This window comes from Ceratocystis lukuohia (assembly GCF_044167205.1).
Source record: "Ceratocystis lukuohia strain C4212 chromosome Unknown Supercontig10_pilon, whole genome shotgun sequence".
NCBI lineage: Eukaryota > Fungi > Ascomycota > Sordariomycetes > Microascales > Ceratocystidaceae > Ceratocystis > Ceratocystis lukuohia.
The window spans coordinates 328,724-347,182 of NW_027263529.1; the positions used below are offsets into that span (position 1 = coordinate 328,724).

Here is an 18,459-nt window from a genome sequence, read left to right on the forward strand (position 1 = left end):
TAGCAGGTTTTGACCAGAAAGGAAGGGCGAGGCGGTCTATCAGACGCCTATATTTGAAAAGTTACAGCACCTCAGGGCAACAACCAGCGGAGATGTAGCGGCTACACAACCTGTACTTACAGAGGCCCCCAGCGGCGGCATTTTCGTCCATCCTGTTTTCTACTCTTAATCCCCCAGCCAAGGAAGGAGCAGCCGCACCTTTTGCGAGCCCCTCATTCTGATTGGCTGTCAGTAAATTTTTGCGCTATTCCCTTTGTGGGCCAACAAGCCGGTATAAACCGGAGAAAGCCAAGAAGTTAGTTTTCTTGTGCTCCTGTTTTCTTGCGAGGGCCCTTTCCAACAACAGCCCATAACATGTGCGGCTGAAAACGGCACCCCAAAAGCTTTGTTGTAGTTTAGGAAGGAAATGGCTTAGAGGAACTTTGCGCCCCGGCCAGCCACAGATGATGGAAGAAAAAGAAAAGGCCCGATGATGTAGTACCTTGTTCCTATGCACGCTTTCCTTAATGAGGCCAGTAAAGATACATAGTTGCCGCGCCGCCATGAGTCGACTTCAGCTCATAGCCTAGTTCCTTATTTTGCTTGACTTTCTTTTCGTTGTGGCGCTTGGCCTTGCCCACCCCAAATTAAATTAACCCTAAAGACAGACCACCTACCTTACCTTAAAACAACGGCCAACCACAGCCACTACATATGTCGCTCATCTCGAAACCGTTCATTGCATGACTTAAAAGTTCATGTCCGTGTTTAAAGCTTCCTTGTTTAAGAATATCGCCGCGAATGAAAAAATCAATAGAAACAAGCTATGGTCTTTCCCCTGCTGTCGACCGCCCACTTCCCACTTTGCTGTATCCACACAGCAAGCGCATAGATGTGGTCACTAACGACGCCACGCGTTTTCCTTTCACACTCCATCTCTATCTGGTCGTAGTGGAGGGATCGCCTGTACGAGTGCCGAACTTGGCGGCAGTGGCGGTGGCAGCAGTGGTGTATTCGTCGTCAAACCCTCCATCTCCATATTTGTTAAGACTCGTCTTATCGACGCTGTTGATAGACATTTTATCGTAGTAGCACTCCCTGTCGAAGATAGTCGTTGCCTCTGACGACGATGAAAATGCCGAGAGTGGTGAGTCTAGTCCTACGGCCGGCGGCTGCCGAAGAAACATAAATTCCATCGGCACGTCGTCTATCGGATATTGACGCATCATGTCTTCCTCCCCAGCCCAGTGAAAGCCATAGCTCATGTTCCCTTTGGTAGCAATATTCATGCTGCTGTCAGCCATCTAGGCCTCATTGTCTAACATATTGAAATCAAGTCCTTCATTGACATCATCCTCATCACGTGGCTTTCGCTGTGGCACATCGACAAAGAAATCAACATCCTTGTCAAGAACGTAGCACAGATAGTAAGGGTCACTGCCCTTGTTGAGCTCAGGCAAGATTTCTGCTCGCTCCTCAATCCACGTATCGTTGTACTTGCGCCACACCCCGGCTTTAAAATCATGGATCCACACCCAGTAGTGGCCTCCACTTTGCCGGCCGCTATGGCAGAAGACGGCGTGAAGCCGGTACCGGAGTTTTTTCATATCGTCAAAAAGAGTCTGGCATTGGCTATTCAAGGCCGCTTTTTCAGACTCAAAGAGTTTGTACATCGCCTCAGCGTCTGCACGGCCATACATGCGTCCATCTCCATCAGCCAAGCCACCTGCAAGCTCAGGAATGGCAAAGGCTTCATGGTCTTTTTGAGCTGACGAAAAAACAGTTTTCGGGAGACCATCCTGTTCACAGGCATATCGACAAAGCTGTTCTTTGTCGCCGACTAGGGCTGAGTCGACGCTGTCTCCCATATCTGAAATACCCTCATCTCGAAGCACTAGGCTTGGTACAGGAGAAGGCGATGGCTCGCGGATATTTCCATAGGCTACGGCGTCTAGAGACCCCAAGCGTTTGCGCAAGGCCCATCCTTTCTTTCGCCGCTTCATTAAGTCAGAGTCTTCAGGGGCATCCATGTACCGGTCAAGGTCAAGAAAGTCGTCAATTATGACAGGGTTATAGTTCTTTTGGCCGTTGTCCTGGGTGCGTTGCACTAGAATGTGGAGGACAGGCGGTGGGTCATCAAGAATGGCTGTGTATCGAGAAATAGACTCAGCACCCTCGATTTCATCGCGATCAAATGTTCTATCCAGTGCTTCATACAGGGTACAGGAATCTGACTGGGCGGGAAAGGCTGTAATGTACCGGTAAAACTCGGGAGCCTCTCTTTTTGCCGGGAGTTCTTGGCCGGCAGCATTCTTCTTGATAGTGTAGGTCACCATGCGGAAGAAAAATGTCTGCATGACAAAATCATTTTGAATGCCATCATAGACGAGCCCTGTACTGGAGATTCCTGCCTGAATGCGGTCAATGATGCGTCCAAAAATCTCCTCTACGTCCTGTTGCTGCATCGAAAACTCATGCTTAGACTGTAGGGATTGCTGCACAGCTCCACGATCTAGAGTATTTGTTGTTATTTGAGCCGCAGAGACTTTAGATGGCAAGACCTCTGTTTCCTCAACATTGGTCTTAGCTATGTATTCACTAGACTGGATCGACGGTAGCATAGTCATAGGAGTGTCATCATCCCCCATCAAAGTCTCGGAGCTGACATTACTAGTGAGATCAACAGGCTTTATTTCGGGTAGCGGTGTAAGCGAGCCTCCGGCGATAGGGTTAATGTCAGAGAGAGAAACCGTGCCGTGTGGAGTAGGCGAGATCAAAGGAGCATCTGACATGAATATATCATCCAATGGCTCTATATCAGTTGATACCGAGGGCTGGTTGGCAGCTGAGAACATCATGTTACTACTTCCAGTTTCAGGGACAGTTTGTAGCTGAGTGTCTGTCAGAAGAACGGTATTGGCAAGAACTTGCGTAGGCTGAGTAGGCCCAACAGGGACAGTCTGAAGCTCCGAGAAGAGCTTATTAAGCTCCTTAACAACTGTACCCCTAGTCAGCGATATACTTGCGAAAAATCGGGGGGCAAAGAAAAACGATTGATAAACCTACATTCTTGAGATACTAGTAGATCTAAAAGGCTAACTTTCGATTTACTGGCGCCAATACGCCGGTCAGAAACGTCATTTTCGCTAAGCTCCATTACGCCATAGCTTTTTACCAAAGCCTGGATAGGAGTCAGAGTATAGAGGTATTGTAGAATGCTATTGAGATAGCAAGTGTTGCCAATATTCTCAAGGCCGACCGGCCAAAGTGGCGGAGGCGCTCCTTGTTGAATACGCTTAGATTCTCGCAGAAGCTGGACATCTTTGCGTTCTCGGGCAATGGCAAGAATAGCGCGGGCAACGATCTCTTTTTTGATCGCGCTCATGCGATTTCGGGCCTGCTTGATTACCGAGTTAGCGTCGTCTTGAGGCTGAATCCCAAGAACGTCGGCAGCAAGTGAGGCCGGCATTCGGTGTTCAAGGATTTTCTGCAGGCGAGAACTTCGCCGGCCTTGATTAACAAAAGTCTGGAGCAGCTCAAAGCACGTTTCAACCTGAGAGGGGTTGTCACGAAGCGCCTTTTTGAAAGCCGAAATAATCTCATCATCAGTTGCTATGTCTGGCACGTCCCACGTAGCAAGAAGGTAGTCCATTTCAACACGAACCATAGCCTTCACCTTGCGGTCAAATTCAGAGCCATGGCCATTGGTAGAGTCTCGGGAGATGGAAAATAGCGCGTCAGTATAGCAGTCTTTGTTTGCCGGATCGAACAGACATTGGCGATTGTATGTGTCTTCTAAAAGGCGAGTTGAGAAATTTGGCATGGCGCCAAGGAAACGGAAGGGCCAACTGAGCTTTGCTCGGCCTTCAATAAAGGTGTACCCATCACAATCGAAAATATCCTCAATATTGCGGATAGCAAGACGATTTGACAGCTGCATAAAGTCCCCTTTTTGCATACGCAGGTGCCGCATCATGCATTCAAGTTCTGTCTGAATGTCCTCCATGTATGCGCGGTATGTTCCAGGTAGGGTTACTGGTCCCTGGGGTTCTGGAACCTTTGGCATGAAACATTCTTCAGTAACGCCATCCTTTTCCTCAATGATATCCGTATAACCAATAGAACGGAACAGGTCGTACATCTCGGGGCCCATGACAACGACAAATCGTTTATTACGCTTTGTAAGACGCTTCACTTCTGGCTTGGTTATTAAGTCCTTAGCATATGTGAATAGCTGTGCCAAACCAGCATCAACCCACGACTCTTGCGCATCAGCAAACCGGCCTGGGTCTTCCTTGATGGCGTTTCGAAGATTCGTCATGATGCGATCCTTGTCCGTTAACTTTTGTATCCATTCAGCGCTAATCCGCGGTTGTGAAATTTCAATTTCGACAACAACGCCACAGTTATCCGCCGTACAGCGGTACCGAGCGCCAGTCACGAGGCGACAACGCTCGGTAGTTATTTCACGTATTTCCTCATTGGTGTACGTGCTCCAAAAAGTAAGATGGTGAAAGCCTTCAGACAGCGTCTTGCCAGGGCATTTGCAGGGTGATTGTTCTCCACGGGGTTTTGTTATTCGTACAAGGAAATGGTGACAACAATGCAAGCAGCAGGATGAGTTAAAGAATGTTTCGCCGTCCAGCTGACCGTTTTGTACGCCGGACTGTAAAAGGGTATGCTTCGTCTGGAGCCTCTTTCTGCCTCCGGGAGCAACAAGATGTTCGGAGAGGTCATGGGAGCCGTATGTTTTGGCCCATATAGTGTTATCGGTGTCGAGATTCATGAACTCTGGCCATTCTGGGCCAATGTTCTGATCGAGGAGGTCATGAATGAGAAGGGGGGCAGATCGAGCTAAGCATTGATTTTTTAAGTTAGCAAAGGCAAGTAATAAGCCCGCATGGGTTGTAATAGTTAAGGGGCATATTTCTCACCATAGGGAAGTGGCAGGTCGCCGTTGACAGTCTCTTGCACTTGGCCGGGAAGCCCATCTAAGTTTAAGCTCATGGTGGAGAGATGAGGAAGGGGGTCGGTTCAACCAAGAGCTGTTTTTCCGAGCTATTCGTCGTGGGAGTATATATGATTTTGGACGAGATGGTGGATGATATTTACTAATTCACATAAAACGAGACGAAATGAAGAGTTCTGTGAATGCTTGGTTGTCTTCGTTGTCGAAAATGATTCGTGTAGAACCAACCTTTAGAAGCTCTGGTTATGTGCAGAGCTAAAGTAAGCATGGGTTCGAAACATGAGAGCAAGGGCCAAGGCAGAGAGGGGCAAGAAACTAGAAAACAAAAGTAAATATGCTTTTCAAGACGAAGACGTACTCTGTATAGATTTCTCTATGTTTATCGATTTCACAACTCAGTAATAATTAAGGCGAGAGAGAAAAAAGTCACGTTGTACAGCGGCAAGGCTGAAGATTGGAGGCTTGCTCTGTGGCAATCACAAGGCAGCCCCCGCTATGATGTCAAAGGGTGAGCTTTGCTAAGAAACTCGGTAATAAATTCCAATGTAAAGCCACCTGACAATGTTCGTATAGGAATCACAAGCCCATAGAAAGGAAAGCAGCAACGCGACAATGTTCAAAATGATGATTTCTTAAGGGAGTTTAGAGAGCTGCACAAAATATAAAATCAAGAATGAAATATTAAGGACAGCAAGGGAGTCAAGTTAAAGCCGAAGAACAAAACAAAAGATGCAACTGCGAAAGATGCAAGTGAAGCCAGACACAAAACAGGATAAAGGAACGTAGGTATTATTTAGTATACACACACACACACACACACACACAATGTAGCAAGTACAGTGCACAATATGATGCAGCATATGTTTGCCTAGCGAGTACCTGCTCTAAGCTAGCAAATATCAAGTGACCAAGTTTGCTGCCTAGGCTCTACTATTATTAATATCCATGAATGATGATGAATCCCCCCTTTTGCCCATAATGACAGCCTAAAGTACTTGATAAGAAAACAAAGCAACTTTCTTCCGTTCCACAACGCTAACCTTTTCATGTCTTCTTTTTTAACTTCATGCAGTGGCGGGCGGCATCAACAACGAAGTTGTCATGTAGACACCTTGTTCAAGCCTTGCAAAGCAGCTCTTGAGCCTCGTGTGGCGCGCCACTAGCTTGGTGTGGCGTAGCGACTTTCAAATACCAGACACATAGCGAAAGCTAACAGGGTGGATAAAGACCCACCGCCAACGCAAATATATAGCGTACCATTGGCCAGATTCGTTCCTAGACGGCCGTGCTCTGTATCACGTGATACCGCACTATCCAATCCTCTTGCAAGCTTTTTCTCATGTTTAGCTCTAGCTCACGAACCACGCTTCCTAATCTTTTCGACAGTCCCCGCCTCCTCCATAAAGACCGCCTTCCGCCCTCTCTCTCAGGGTCCATTACGACTCCTATACTCTTTCTTTTTCCCTCTCACTCTCCTCCCTTTCTCTGTCGAGGAAAGGCTATCAGCTGGTCTGAGGCAGCTCAAACCTCACACAGAACCCCCCTCTCTGGATCAACAGCAATAGCCATGTCTCCCCAGACGCAACAGGATCAGGGTGAAGTGCCCTACAAGCCGGTTGATGTGATTGACTACAGCCTACGACTAGCTGGCGTTGGCTCGATAATTGGCTTCAGCGCAGCTGCCTTGAAGAACTCTTTCGATACCAAGAATGCCACCTTCTCGACGGTGTTTACTCGTCATGGCAGAAACATCCCCCACATGGCCTTCACTGCCGCAGGGTTAGGATTTGGCAGCGCTGCGATGGCGAATCTTCGTGGCAAGGACGACTTTGTTAGCGCAGCCACTGGAGCTGGTCTAGCTGGCGGTATTTTTGGGCTCCCTTGTACGTTATGACTCTTGACACAGTTCTCTTTCTCGCCTCTTCCCTTCCTTTTTACCCACACTAACCATCGTCGTTTCGTTCCAGCCAAGCGTCTCCCCGTCGTGCTCGGCTATGCCGCGCTATACGCCGGATTTGCTGGCATCTTTGTCTTCACTGGTGGACGTATAGGAGGCTTCCGCAACTTCGACGAAAATGCCGAGTTTGACCGCAAGGAGCAACTAAGAGCCAATCGTCGTAGACCAATTGAAGAAACCCTTGCCGAGATTGGCGAGGGCCGCGGAATCCGGCCTCCTGGATATGAGGAACGCAGACGTGAGCGTCTCAAGGAGAAGTATGGCTTTGACATCAACCCTGTCAAGGCCACTGTTGACTAAACTGGTGTCTCCCATCCTCATGTTTACATGCAAACGTCTGCATACATGCTCACGAGCTGTGCCATGTTGCCAAAGTTGATTCGGCTTGCCCCGAAAATGCACATCCCACAATTAAGTTCCGGGATTTTTGTAAGTTGCAAACCCTTCCTGTGTCTAGTTACGACATTTTCCGCAGCATAACCTTTATGCATTCCCCATGCCCGAGTGTACATGATGACCAATAGAGGCTGTTTATGAATCAAAATATGTTTCCACACTCACTTTTTTATTCTATCACAAACGTCTGATTATCACTCTTCATTGCCATTTCTTTACCCATTTTCTCTTCGCTTTAGAGATCTATTAGCTAACAAGGCTTTCTGCTTTCTCTCGCCTCAGGTCCCTCACTATTTAATAAGTGCCTCTACCTCATCTCAGCACACCTGCAAAGCACATGAAATCCCTGGACCAGACAGGAGAATAAAAAACATGGACACGAGCTAATTGCGTGTTTCTAACATGCCACAAGTTACTCTTTTCATGAGTCTCTCTGTGGCCTATGTCGTGCTGATACCGGCGCCTACACTCGTATCCAGTAATAAGGCAGCAACAAATCGTGAGACAAGACAGTTCTGGACTAATCCAACTGTCTTCTTGCTTTGTCGCCTTTTTTGTTTCTTTGTTTTCATATCCAGACAGTAGCATATAGCCAGCTACTCTACCAGTATCCAGTAAACCCACTCACCCAGTAGCCCCAGTAACAGCCACAGAAGCAGACTCTCTCTCGTATTACAATTTACAATTTCTTTTTTCTTTTATTCCATCAGTCAGTCATATTATCAACTAGAATATCATGTGCTGTTTGTTCCCCAGATGAAGGCTTAGCTGTAGATATCCTTCATACTCTCCCCACTCGAATACTCAGCTAAATTAAAGGGCCTTGACGGCCTGAAAGAACGGGTTTGCCAATAACTGTTTATCCCTCATGACAAGATCCTTCATCTTAGCCACCATTTCAGCCTGCGACAAGCTGCCACTAGCGACCTCCTTCTTCCATTCCAGAAGCAGCTTCTTCAGCATCTCGCTGCCTTGTGCCACGTCGTCATTGGAGTACTGGATGCCCAGGTCTTCGTGCTTTGCAGAAAAGTCCTCCAACTCATCAGCCTTGCGCTTAGCCATACGCACCACCTTGTCGGGGAACCGCACCAACTCGGCAACATGAATACCAAAACTCTGGTCACATACACCCTCTTCGACCTTGTACAGCAAAGTAACTTCGCGCTTTTCATCCTTGTCTTTTCCGATGCCACTGATGTGGGCTGTGACATGTAGATTGCGGACCTGGGTGTGGCTTTCAGCTAGGGCAGTCAGCTCGTGGAAATGGGTGGCAAACAAGGCAAAGCACCCGATTTCCTTGACAATGTGCTCGGATATAGCCCAGGCAAGCCCAAACCCATCGTAAGTAGAGGTGCCACGGCCAAGTTCATCAATGATAATCAGCGAATCGCCAGTCGCCGACTTAAGGATGTTAGCAGTCTCAAGCATCTCGGCCATAAAGGTCGAAACGCCCTTGAGCTGCGAATCACTAGCACCTACACGAGCCAAAATAGAATCAAAGATGCTAACCTCCGCCTCCGAGCAGGGGACAAAAGACCCAATTTGGGCCATGAGAGCAATCACGCCCACCTGGCGAATATAAGTCGACTTACCACCCATGTTGGGGCCGGTAATGATCAAAAAGGCCGACTTGTCCCGGGTCAACTCAATATCATTTGTGATGAATTGGACATCGTCCTGCATTTCAAGGCAGGGATGGCGTGATTCACGTAAAATTGTCGATCCCTGACCGCGTTCATGGATTATGGGCCGAGTATAGGCAATAGGCGCATGGACAGCACAGTGGGCCAAGGACACGATAACGTCCAGATGCGACAAGACACCGGCCAATCTACCAAGCACCGGGCAGTACGAAGCGGCAACCTTGATAACCTCAGCAGAAAGGCCGTTCTGTTGTCTGTTGTACTGTTCAGTGAGCTGGTCGTGCTCACGGCGCAGCTTTTGAAGCGTCTTGGTAGTAAAGTATACGCCGTTCTTCTGGGTCGAGCATTCCTGGTAGTCCTTATTGTTTCGGATGCATCCAGCTTCCTGCCGGGTCAAACGCATACACCAACCGTGGACTTTGTGGTTTTCCATAAAAATCTTCTTGTCGCGTTCTTGGCCAAGATCGCGAGCAGAACTGTAGAACTCAGCATCCATTTCACGACGAGTGTGATCTAGCTTCTGGCGAATGGCCTTAAGCTTCTCATCAAATTGGGCCTTGATGATGAACTCGTGGTTATCAAGAGCATCAAGGTCGATTGTTGTCTCTACCAAATCCTGCAGCTTGGACAAACCATTGGAGAGCTCTCTCATCTCATTGGTATACGCGACTTCGAGGGGCTCACGATGAGCATCATCCATCACACCATCAAGAGTGCCAATAAACCCGGGAAGACGGATAACTACCTGGTATGCACGAACCACATCCTCAAGATTGGCTTTACCTTTCTGGAAACGCTTTGCCAGTCGAGAAATGTCAGGCACTGAACGGAGATGCTCCTCTTGCATGGTCTGGCGTAGCTCAGTATCGCTGAAGAAGGCGTCAACCAACTGTTGTCTCTTTTCGATTTCGGCCTTGTCCATCAGTGGCTGCTTCAGCCACTGAGACAAAAGTCTACTGCCTGCAGTCGTTTTGCAGTGATTTAACAGGCCAAAGACACTCATAGTTTTCGCGCCGTCACGGACACCAGGCATGAGGTTCAGAGCCTTGAGCGCAGCAGCATCGAGCTTCATATAATGTGCTAGATCATGCTGGTAGAGATGGAACTGTCCAAAATTGGCAGGGTCTTGCAAAGCCCCGATGTACTTGATGAGAGCAGCTGCTGAGCCCATTGCAAGTTTTAGGTCTGATTGGGGTAAAGTAGAGACAGCACGCTCGTCCTTTAGCAATCTTGTCAAATCTTGCTCAATATCCTTAACACCAAATTCTGAATTGGGTCTCTCGGAGATGGCAGCACCACAATTGTCGATAATCTGCCGCACCTTCTTTAGCTCGGGGTCTTTTTCCTCGCCCTTTTCTCCCTGGACTAGGCACTCCTTGATGCCCAGCTGGATAATGAGCGATTCTAGATTGGAGTACAGATCGTTATCGAGGAATTCGCTAACGCCAAGCTCTCGCACAGTAGCATCTGCAAAGCACACTCCCACTGACCTCTGGTCCGCCTTGATAGTGATCTTGACAGCCATTAGCATTGGCGCAGCCTCGAATTGGCCCTGGATCTCGTCTTCAACGTCCTGCAGGTTGCCTGGGGACGCCTGCTTGACCATCTTCCAGCTCATACGGCCGTTTGGAGAAGCCCAGATTTCAATTCTCTTGCCAAGTTTAAAGAGGGCCTCTCGAAGAAACTGGCGAAATACTGTTTGGGATAGAGTCACTGAGGGCAGTCCTGAATCGTCAGACCGGCCCAGCTGACGAATCACAGAAGTCGATTTGTAGACAGTCTTAGCAATGAAAGTGGCATTAGAGCCATGGGCAGTGTAGAAATCATTCCCATCAAAGATACGTATAGTGTCGGCATCGCATTCGGGAAGCGACTTGAAGAACCTGATGAAACCATGCTCATCATCGACCTTTTAAGTCAAGCAAAATAGCTGTTAGCAACGGAAACAATGTGAGCAAGCTAGTTTCACGACTACAGAAGCCTACAAAGCTTCGTAACGCATGTCATGGTGATTTATTCTCGCTTTTGTTTTTAGACTGTTTAACCCAACTACTTTCTCGTCTTACCTTGAGCTCGGGCCTTGAAGACATGTTTGACGAAGGTGTAACAATGTGGCTATAATTATAACCACAACGGAGAATAATACAAGGAGTATATTTTGCTTCTGTGGTATTTTGCGATGATATCAAGATAGCAGGTCAACGGAATAGACGGTGGAAGGGTGCACGTAGTCGGTAGTAACTCAAAACTCAATTTTTTGCATTTGCCTTGACGTTGCTGCTTTTGCCTTGACTACTTTTCTATAACGCGTCTTTCGACTTGAAGGGTCAAGACGCGTTCTAATCGCTAGGCCAAAAAGGGTAAAATTACTCTTCACCGCCCTTTCTATTCTGCCTGACTAACTAGATACCGCCTTCAAAAATTCACCAGTCTTGTCCCGACCCGCAATAATATAAACCAAAGTCGTCTATCATCTTAAAGCACCACCCCTCACAACACAAAACATGTCCGAACAAACGCAGGTCAACGAAGCCACCTCAGTTTCCACACTCTCTAATAGCCCCAGTGCCGCTCTTGCTACCCAAGATGCACAACAATCACCCCCTTCCGCGCACGGTGCCAACACACCTCCCATGTCGAAGAACCAGATGAAGAAGCTCAAGCGTAAGCTTGCATGGGAAGAGGGAGCGGAAGAACGCAAGCACCAGCGTAGGGTGAAGCAAAAGCTCCGCAAAGAACGGCGGCGAAACGACCACCAGGCCCTAGTGGCACAGGCCATTGCCGAGGGTCGAGACCCGGCCGAGCTCAATATCCAACCCCAGCGCCCCAATCCCGTTAAAGTACCTGTCTCGCTCGTGATTGACTGCGATTTCGAACAATACATGACAGAAAAAGAGCTGATTTCTCTCAGCAGCCAGATCACTCGGTCGTACTCGGAAAACAGAAAAGCTCGGTTCCGTTCGCATCTAGTCATGGGCTCATGGAAAGGCAAGATGCGGGAGCGCTACGAGACTGTCTTTGCTGACCAGTTCAAGTACTGGAAGGACGTGACATTTATTGAATCTGATTTTGTTGAAGCTGCCAAACAGATGAAGGAGATTATGGCCGGTCCCAGTGGCGGCACAGTCATTGCAACATTGCAGACACCCGAGAACGGATCGCCAGCCATACATGTGGAGAATGCAAATGAGCCATTGGAGCCTGACGTTGACGAAACCGGCTACAGTCCGGATGTTGTCTATTTGTCGTCCGACTCGCCCTATGTAATCGAGCGGCTAGAGCCAGGCACATCATACGTCATTGGTGGCATTGTTGATAAGAACCGTGAGAAGGGGTTGTGCTACAAGATTGCCCGTGAGCGCAAGGTACGCACAGCCAAGCTCCCCATAGGCGAATACATGGTCATGCAGAGTCGGCAAGTTCTCACCACCAACCAAGTGGTGGAAATCATGCTCAAATGGCTAGAACTGGGTGACTGGGGTCAAGCTTTCCTAGCTGTGATTCCGAAGAGAAAGGGCGGCCGCTTAAAGGGCGATGTCTCTTTGGAGGGCTCTAGCATCGTGGAAAACGAGAACGAAGGGGCCGATGAGGAGGAAATTCAGGGCATGGAGGGAAACGATGGGGAAGAAGGGCAAAAGCACCAAGGCGTCGAGGAGGCAACGAGTCTAAATGCAGAAGCGAATGCAGAGGCAGATGCGGGTGTAAGTGAAGCAAAGCGGCTGTCGAACGAGCCTAGCCACTGTATATAATATTGCATAATAAAAATCTCACTGCAACTTTTTTAACATCAGACAGCCTCCAGCTATACCTGACATCTAATCTAGTGGATTCATGCGTGAATCAAAGCTCAGAAGTCAAGAGAGTCCTCGTCCATATCCCGCTCTCTCTTCACTGAGCGTGTCTCGTCTCGCAACAAGCCAGCAACAAACGCCCGGAAGTAGTTTATGTATGGTTTCAACTCCGTCTTCTCCCAATCGGAGATTGCCTTGCTGTTGCCTTCGCCGCTCTCCTCTTTCCAATCATCGATTTGCTGCAATAGCTCTTGGACAGTTGGCACCTCCAGAGGCTTGAATTCATCAAGCCTACTTGTGTCAACAGGGACACACACCCGACCAGTGCCAGGATGCACAACAAATGGGCTCTTTAACAAATGGTTAAGCTTCTTACTGACCTCAATATCCAGGCGAGGATAAGTATATTCCAGTACGATATCCTGCTTAGCATCACGCAATGCTCGCGTATCAAAATTTTTCCCAGCGCCACGCTTAGCAACGGTATCAATCGACGTCCATTTGCTTAGCGAATCACCTCCCAGAGACGCCCATTTCTGCGCCAGAGACTCCTGTAAAGTCTTATCGGGTATCATTCCCAGCATGTACTTCTCACGCTCAGGATCGGCCAGCGGATCCTGGGCCTCCAGGACATCGTGCTGAAAATGCGGTTTGAGCAGTTCCAGGCTCCTTGTAAGGTGAGGATGCAACGGCCGCCTCAGGTTGACCTTTTTCGAAGTCTGTGCTCCACCACGAACCACGTCGAAGTAGCCAGCAACGGCCCGCCTCTGCTGGTCGTTCAAATTACGCGCAGACTTATCACATACCCAGCAATGGATACCACGGCGACCCGAGTATACCCACATTATGTGTTTAAATCCAAAATCATCTCGCAGAGCCGCATCTAGTACCTTGACCGACATGGTCATGAAGGCCCAGCATTTCTGGCAGATATTTGCCTTGTCGCAACATGTGCGGATATCATCATAGTCTGTCAAATCAATATCAAAGCACAGCTCCTTGCTAATAGGCTTAAAAGCGGCGGGATTTGGCAAGGACTTTCGATCTCTGGGATTTGTACTGTAGATGGGACCAATTTCAAATCGAGTGGGGATTTGAAGGATAATATCCTTCTTGAGGCTATGAAGAAGGGCGAGATTAGTCTTTGTTTTTGTCTTGGTCTTCGGTGAAAGGAAGTAGGGAAATTTTTCAGCCCAAATACGTACTGCTCCACGGAGTTGTATGACAGGTAACGCTTGTAAAACTCAGCGCCACCAGGGCCATTAAGGGTCATGGCAATTTCACGGTGCTTCATGTCAGCCGAGGGAATAGGGCTATGATTCAGCCACTGGAAGAGCGTTTTAAAGGGGAAAAGTCGTTCATAGAACAAGCGCAGGATGAATGGGTCAGAGGCTTCGGCATTTGCACTAATGTGGAGTGTTAGATGTTGTCTCTCAATAGAGTTTACTAGTATTCGCGCCGAAGAATGCCGACATACAATGAGCTTTGCAACGGGGCTGGCGCCGGTGGTGGCGCAGGAGCTGAGCTGGGATATTCCTCATCAGACTCGGAGTCTAGGAGGTCGCTCGCCTTGATTCCAGTGGGCAGTCCGAGTCCAAGGTCCTCTAGTTCATCTCTTGCAGATTCTGTGTTAGGTGGCTCAGTTTTCGTTTCCTGATGTATCTGAGATTTAGCAGGCTGCTTCCCAGACTCTATTGCGTCAACCTCGTCCATGTCTATATCAAAGTCGCTATCAATGAGGTCATTGTCTCCAGCCTGGCTCATAACGGCATCGTCTTCCGGCTCCTCTTTGACGGGTTGGGGAGACATTTTGTATCTATAAGTAAATCAGAGAAAAAGCAGTCCGTTTGGAAAGACACAAAAGTGTGCCTTGAGATATTCAATGAGCAGTCTGTTCTCCCCGTGATAGTTGGATACAGATTGCGCTACCCACACATAAAAAGCCACAAAAAGCGCGTTGGGCTTGTTGTTCACGCGCAGGCTCCACATTGTTTAATTGATGTGGCGTTGGGTTACTCTGGTTAACCCTAACGGACATTCATCTTTCAGGACTCGAATCTGGTGATATCAACCAGAACAAGCCTTGTCATTAATCATGATATTATATACGATGACCGTTGAAAAACAGTGTAGTACATCTTATGCCACGGCCAATATCTTATAATAGCTGGCATTGTGATGTTGCTTTTAGCGCATGTCAGTGCTTTTGTTGCATACTCTGACCAGCCTATCTCATAGCCCATCTCATATTGAACGTTCGTCCCAAACATGCATATCCAGCAGTCCACCCACTTTCAGCAGTCGCCCGACAAAACAAAACGAAACGAAACGAGCAAACGGAACACCAAGCTTTAAAAGAAGCTTAGGCCGCCCGCATTTCCATACCCAGAGTATAGTATAGTATAGTGTAGCAGGTAAGTAGGTAGAGTAGTGGTTGGCTGCGGCTAGGGATTCATGGGCTGGCTCTGGACCAGTCTAGACCTGGCGATTGATTCCGTGCACCGTTTTTCCTTTCTTTTTTATTCTTATTTTGAAAAGAGGCTCGGATGAAGAACCGACAAACTGGTATTACTTCTAGAAGGCTAAGTTAAGCTGGAAAAGACACACGCACGAGAGGACAGGAGACAGGCCCTTGGGTGGCACTTGAGAAGCTATTTGGGGGGGGAGGTGGAAAGAGGAGAGAGGTCACGATAAATGATCCACGCAATGCACAGCCAGCCAATCTGGGCTGGGTGGAGGAGGGCATAGACAATATACGCCAGGACGTGCAAATAATGCAAATGCATTCATTAACTCGACATTTCAGTGGCACCGAATGGGATATGAGACATTTATCCAGCGGACGAAATGTATAGAATAACTGAAGAAAGGCAGGGAAGAGCCAGAGAAAAGGACAGAAGCAAAGAGGCAAGAGAGGCATGTGGTACGGGGTGTGAGCGACTTACTGGGCAAAACAGGCGAAGGCAAAGCTTGCGAATTGAGCCAGAAATCAAAGTAGGGCGGGTGGTGAGCACAGGGTCTGGGTTGACAATGTCGATCTGTAGCTAAAACCCCGTAATAAACTCAACCTAAAACATTTACTTTGGTTCTTGGCCCTAGTAAGGGTCTGAGTTCTCCTTATCCAGGGGTAGGGGGTAGGGGGCAGGTAGGCTGAGGCTAACCAGCTAGTTGATGCAGTGGAGAAAAGAAGGGGAGAGGGGAAGATCTGAAGCGTTGGAAGGCTGACTAGAAAGAAGATTGACAGAGTTCATCGGTAGTTCCCAGTCTTGCGTGTATATCAGGAGAGGCTGACGTCAAAAAAGGAAAGAAAAAAGCTGTGCAAGCTATCATGTGTGTGCACGCACATGATATGCAATATAATGCGTATTTGAGTCTTCGCTAGACGGACATGTAGGGTAAGTTAGCTCCATCCATATAAGGGAAACGAGACTGGGTTGTTTTCAGAAGAGACAAGGGGTGTGTCATTTCTGCCGTCTATTCGCCATCTTCTCGTTGTTTTGATCATAAGAATACTTCTGGACTTTGAAAAGGTGGTGTACATATAGGATTGAGGCTGCTCTGCGCCTGCAACTCCTCCATGTTTCCTTCCCCTACTTTCCTGCCTGGAGACAGCTCAGCCAGCAATTAATATGAAGATAGGACAAAATATAGGACGGGGTTAGCGACAAGCTCCACTCTTCTGCTACGAGCTATTGGCTGGACAGGAGAAAATTTACAAAGGGCTTGCTTCACAAAAGAGGAAAGGAAATGACAATTTAGTGTGCAAGTGCACATAAATTTATGGACGGGATCCACTTTATTAAAGCCCAGTAAATTCAAAGATTAGAGTTGTATCTCGCTTTGGCTCTCTGTGAGTGCATGTCATACATGACTCTGCTTCTGAGGGAGAATGGGGGGAAGGAATGCAGAAAATATGCATAGATACATACGGTCGACCTCAGTTTCTTCGTGTGCCCAAAAAAGAGAAAGTGTTGTGTGTTGTGTGTCCAGTCTTTTTTGCCAGGTTATGCACACAGGTCACTGCCTGAGCAAGGAGAACTTCTTTGTGACGATCTAAAATGCAGGGTTGTGGGTCCTGAAGGATCAATGGTGGAGGAGGGCGACGAAAATGAGCCTTTAGAGGGTACATTCATCGCCACTCAATCCGTCCTGTCAGAGGCCGTAGTCAGTGCGAAACGATGGCTCGCTATGGCTCGCACGGTCTCACAGATGGGGGAAGCGGCTTGATAGTACAAAAGACAGTGCACTTTTGGGCTCGGCTGCACTGCAAGTTGGAGGGTTGCAATTACCGTTGTTACGGGGGAAAAGCGGGCTAGACACTACCCACACAGTATGGAGCCGAGGAAACCCATACATGCACGCTGAGAAAAGCGGGCCAGGATATGGGTACTTGAATGACGAAGACTGAACGACCTCGAGGAAAAAGAGACCAAATGTTATCAATAGCCGTCTAGAGATAAAGGGCAAACGTGAGATATCGGTGTAGCCAATCCCGTCTCATGAGCATCGACGAGATTGCTTGTCATATGGCGAGTTCTCAAGCTTAAACAGCTAATTGTGTACATGCTAAGATTTGCGTTAAGCCTCAGCTCAAGAGCTCAGAATCCATGTCGCTTCGTCGTAATACTGCTATTGGGGCTTATGGGGATTTTTCTTCTTTGATTGGATGGGCCATGGCTAAACCCCGACTTCTAATCTCTACTGAGCAAACTACCTTACCAAACTCCACTAGCTACGAAGTGTCTGCTGTAGCTGTCCATCGATATTTGCTTTTTCTTGGCCCCCATCCCCCATTTATTGAATATAATAGGAATTTAGATATATATACGTCGAGATACTACACGTATGAGCTGGCTTCATAGGGAGGGCTTTCTATTTACTCCTGCTTGCTTGACGTAAATCCATACCATCGCTGTAGATTACATACACACCCTCCCCTCTTTCTTCTCCTCCCCTCTTCTCTCCCCTCACCTTGCCCTCTATCATTGTGGTGTGCTGCTCTTATGCAGAATTACTCTGTCATCGCCCACATTAAGATCGTTGTTGGCTGCAGCTCTGCAGTAGAATACTACCAAACTTTAGGTCGTCTGCTGGTCTATGGCCTACTCTTTTTATCTTTTTTGCCCCCCCCCCCATGCCTACTTGGTTCTTGTTCTGCGTATATGTATACATACATACTTGCTTTGCCAACAACGTCAATTCATCTAAGAACGGCAACTGTCTGCTCCTTCCTTCATCGCAACTTCCAACTTCCGACCTGTATATTTCCTAGCCTGCAACAACCTGAACTCTTTGCACTTGCCCTTCTGATCCATCTTTGTTTGCGCCTTCCCTCTTTATTTCCTTTTTTTCACTGTGCTTATCTCGTATTTTGAGCTTCTTGTTCCTCTTCCTTTATTCTTCTCTTTTTTCTCCTTCTTTTCTTCATCAAAATTCCACTCTCCATAGCCTTTTCCTCCTCCGCTCTTCTTCATTTCCCCCCCCAAAACATCGTCTGACTAGGTTTTCTATGAATGCTGCATTGCCTTCCACTTCCTGCTTTTTTTTGGTTCTTTTCGGCCGGCATTATCTTGGGCCAAAGATAACCAAAAAGCCGAACAGCGACAACAGCGCCGGCGAAGATCATATTTCACATTTAGCGGCAAAGACTGAAGAAACCCGAAACAACTTTATCAGGGAGGGTTTTATTCATTCATTCAGCCCTTCTTTGTATTTTATTTCTAC

At 47.9% G+C, this 18,459-nt stretch overlaps 5 protein-coding genes across 5 annotated transcripts; 2 read left to right on the top strand and 3 right to left on the bottom strand.

The window, feature by feature from the left end:
- Positions 1 to 917: 917 nt before the first annotated feature.
- HOO65_100068 (Ubiquitin carboxyl-terminal hydrolase 2) lies at positions 918 to 4,986 on the bottom strand (the record flags this gene model as incomplete). The annotated part of the gene is made up of 4 exons (XM_071004638.1): positions 918 to 1,283; positions 1,329 to 2,977; positions 3,046 to 4,833; positions 4,914 to 4,986. 4 exons carry the CDS (start codon positions 4,984 to 4,986, stop codon positions 918 to 920), a joined length of 3,876 nt encoding a protein of 1,291 aa, XP_070855845.1.
- Positions 4,987 to 6,515: 1,529 nt separating this feature from the next.
- Positions 6,516 to 7,205, top strand: HOO65_100069 (NADH-ubiquinone oxidoreductase 21.3 kDa subunit; the record flags this gene model as incomplete). The annotated part of the gene is made up of 2 exons (XM_071004706.1): positions 6,516 to 6,831; positions 6,916 to 7,205. 2 exons carry the CDS (start codon positions 6,516 to 6,518, stop codon positions 7,203 to 7,205), a joined length of 606 nt encoding a protein of 201 aa, XP_070855846.1.
- Positions 7,206 to 8,114: 909 nt separating this feature from the next.
- HOO65_100070 (DNA mismatch repair protein msh-2) lies at positions 8,115 to 11,034 on the bottom strand (the record flags this gene model as incomplete). Its single annotated transcript, XM_071004648.1, has 2 exons — positions 8,115 to 10,853; positions 11,011 to 11,034. The coding sequence occupies 2 exons, from the start codon at positions 11,032 to 11,034 to the stop codon at positions 8,115 to 8,117; spliced, it is 2,763 nt and encodes a 920-aa protein (XP_070855847.1).
- Positions 11,035 to 11,448: 414 nt separating this feature from the next.
- Positions 11,449 to 12,693, top strand: HOO65_100071 (tRNA (guanine(9)-N1)-methyltransferase; the record flags this gene model as incomplete). The annotated part of the gene is made up of 1 exon (XM_071001714.1): positions 11,449 to 12,693. One exon carries the CDS (start codon positions 11,449 to 11,451, stop codon positions 12,691 to 12,693), a length of 1,245 nt encoding a protein of 414 aa, XP_070855848.1.
- A 98-nt stretch (positions 12,694 to 12,791) lies between these two features.
- HOO65_100072 (DNA primase small subunit) lies at positions 12,792 to 14,544 on the bottom strand (the record flags this gene model as incomplete). Its single annotated transcript, XM_071004666.1, has 3 exons — positions 12,792 to 13,854; positions 13,941 to 14,141; positions 14,213 to 14,544. The coding sequence occupies 3 exons, from the start codon at positions 14,542 to 14,544 to the stop codon at positions 12,792 to 12,794; spliced, it is 1,596 nt and encodes a 531-aa protein (XP_070855849.1).
- Between the last annotated feature and the right edge of the window lie 3,915 nt (positions 14,545 to 18,459).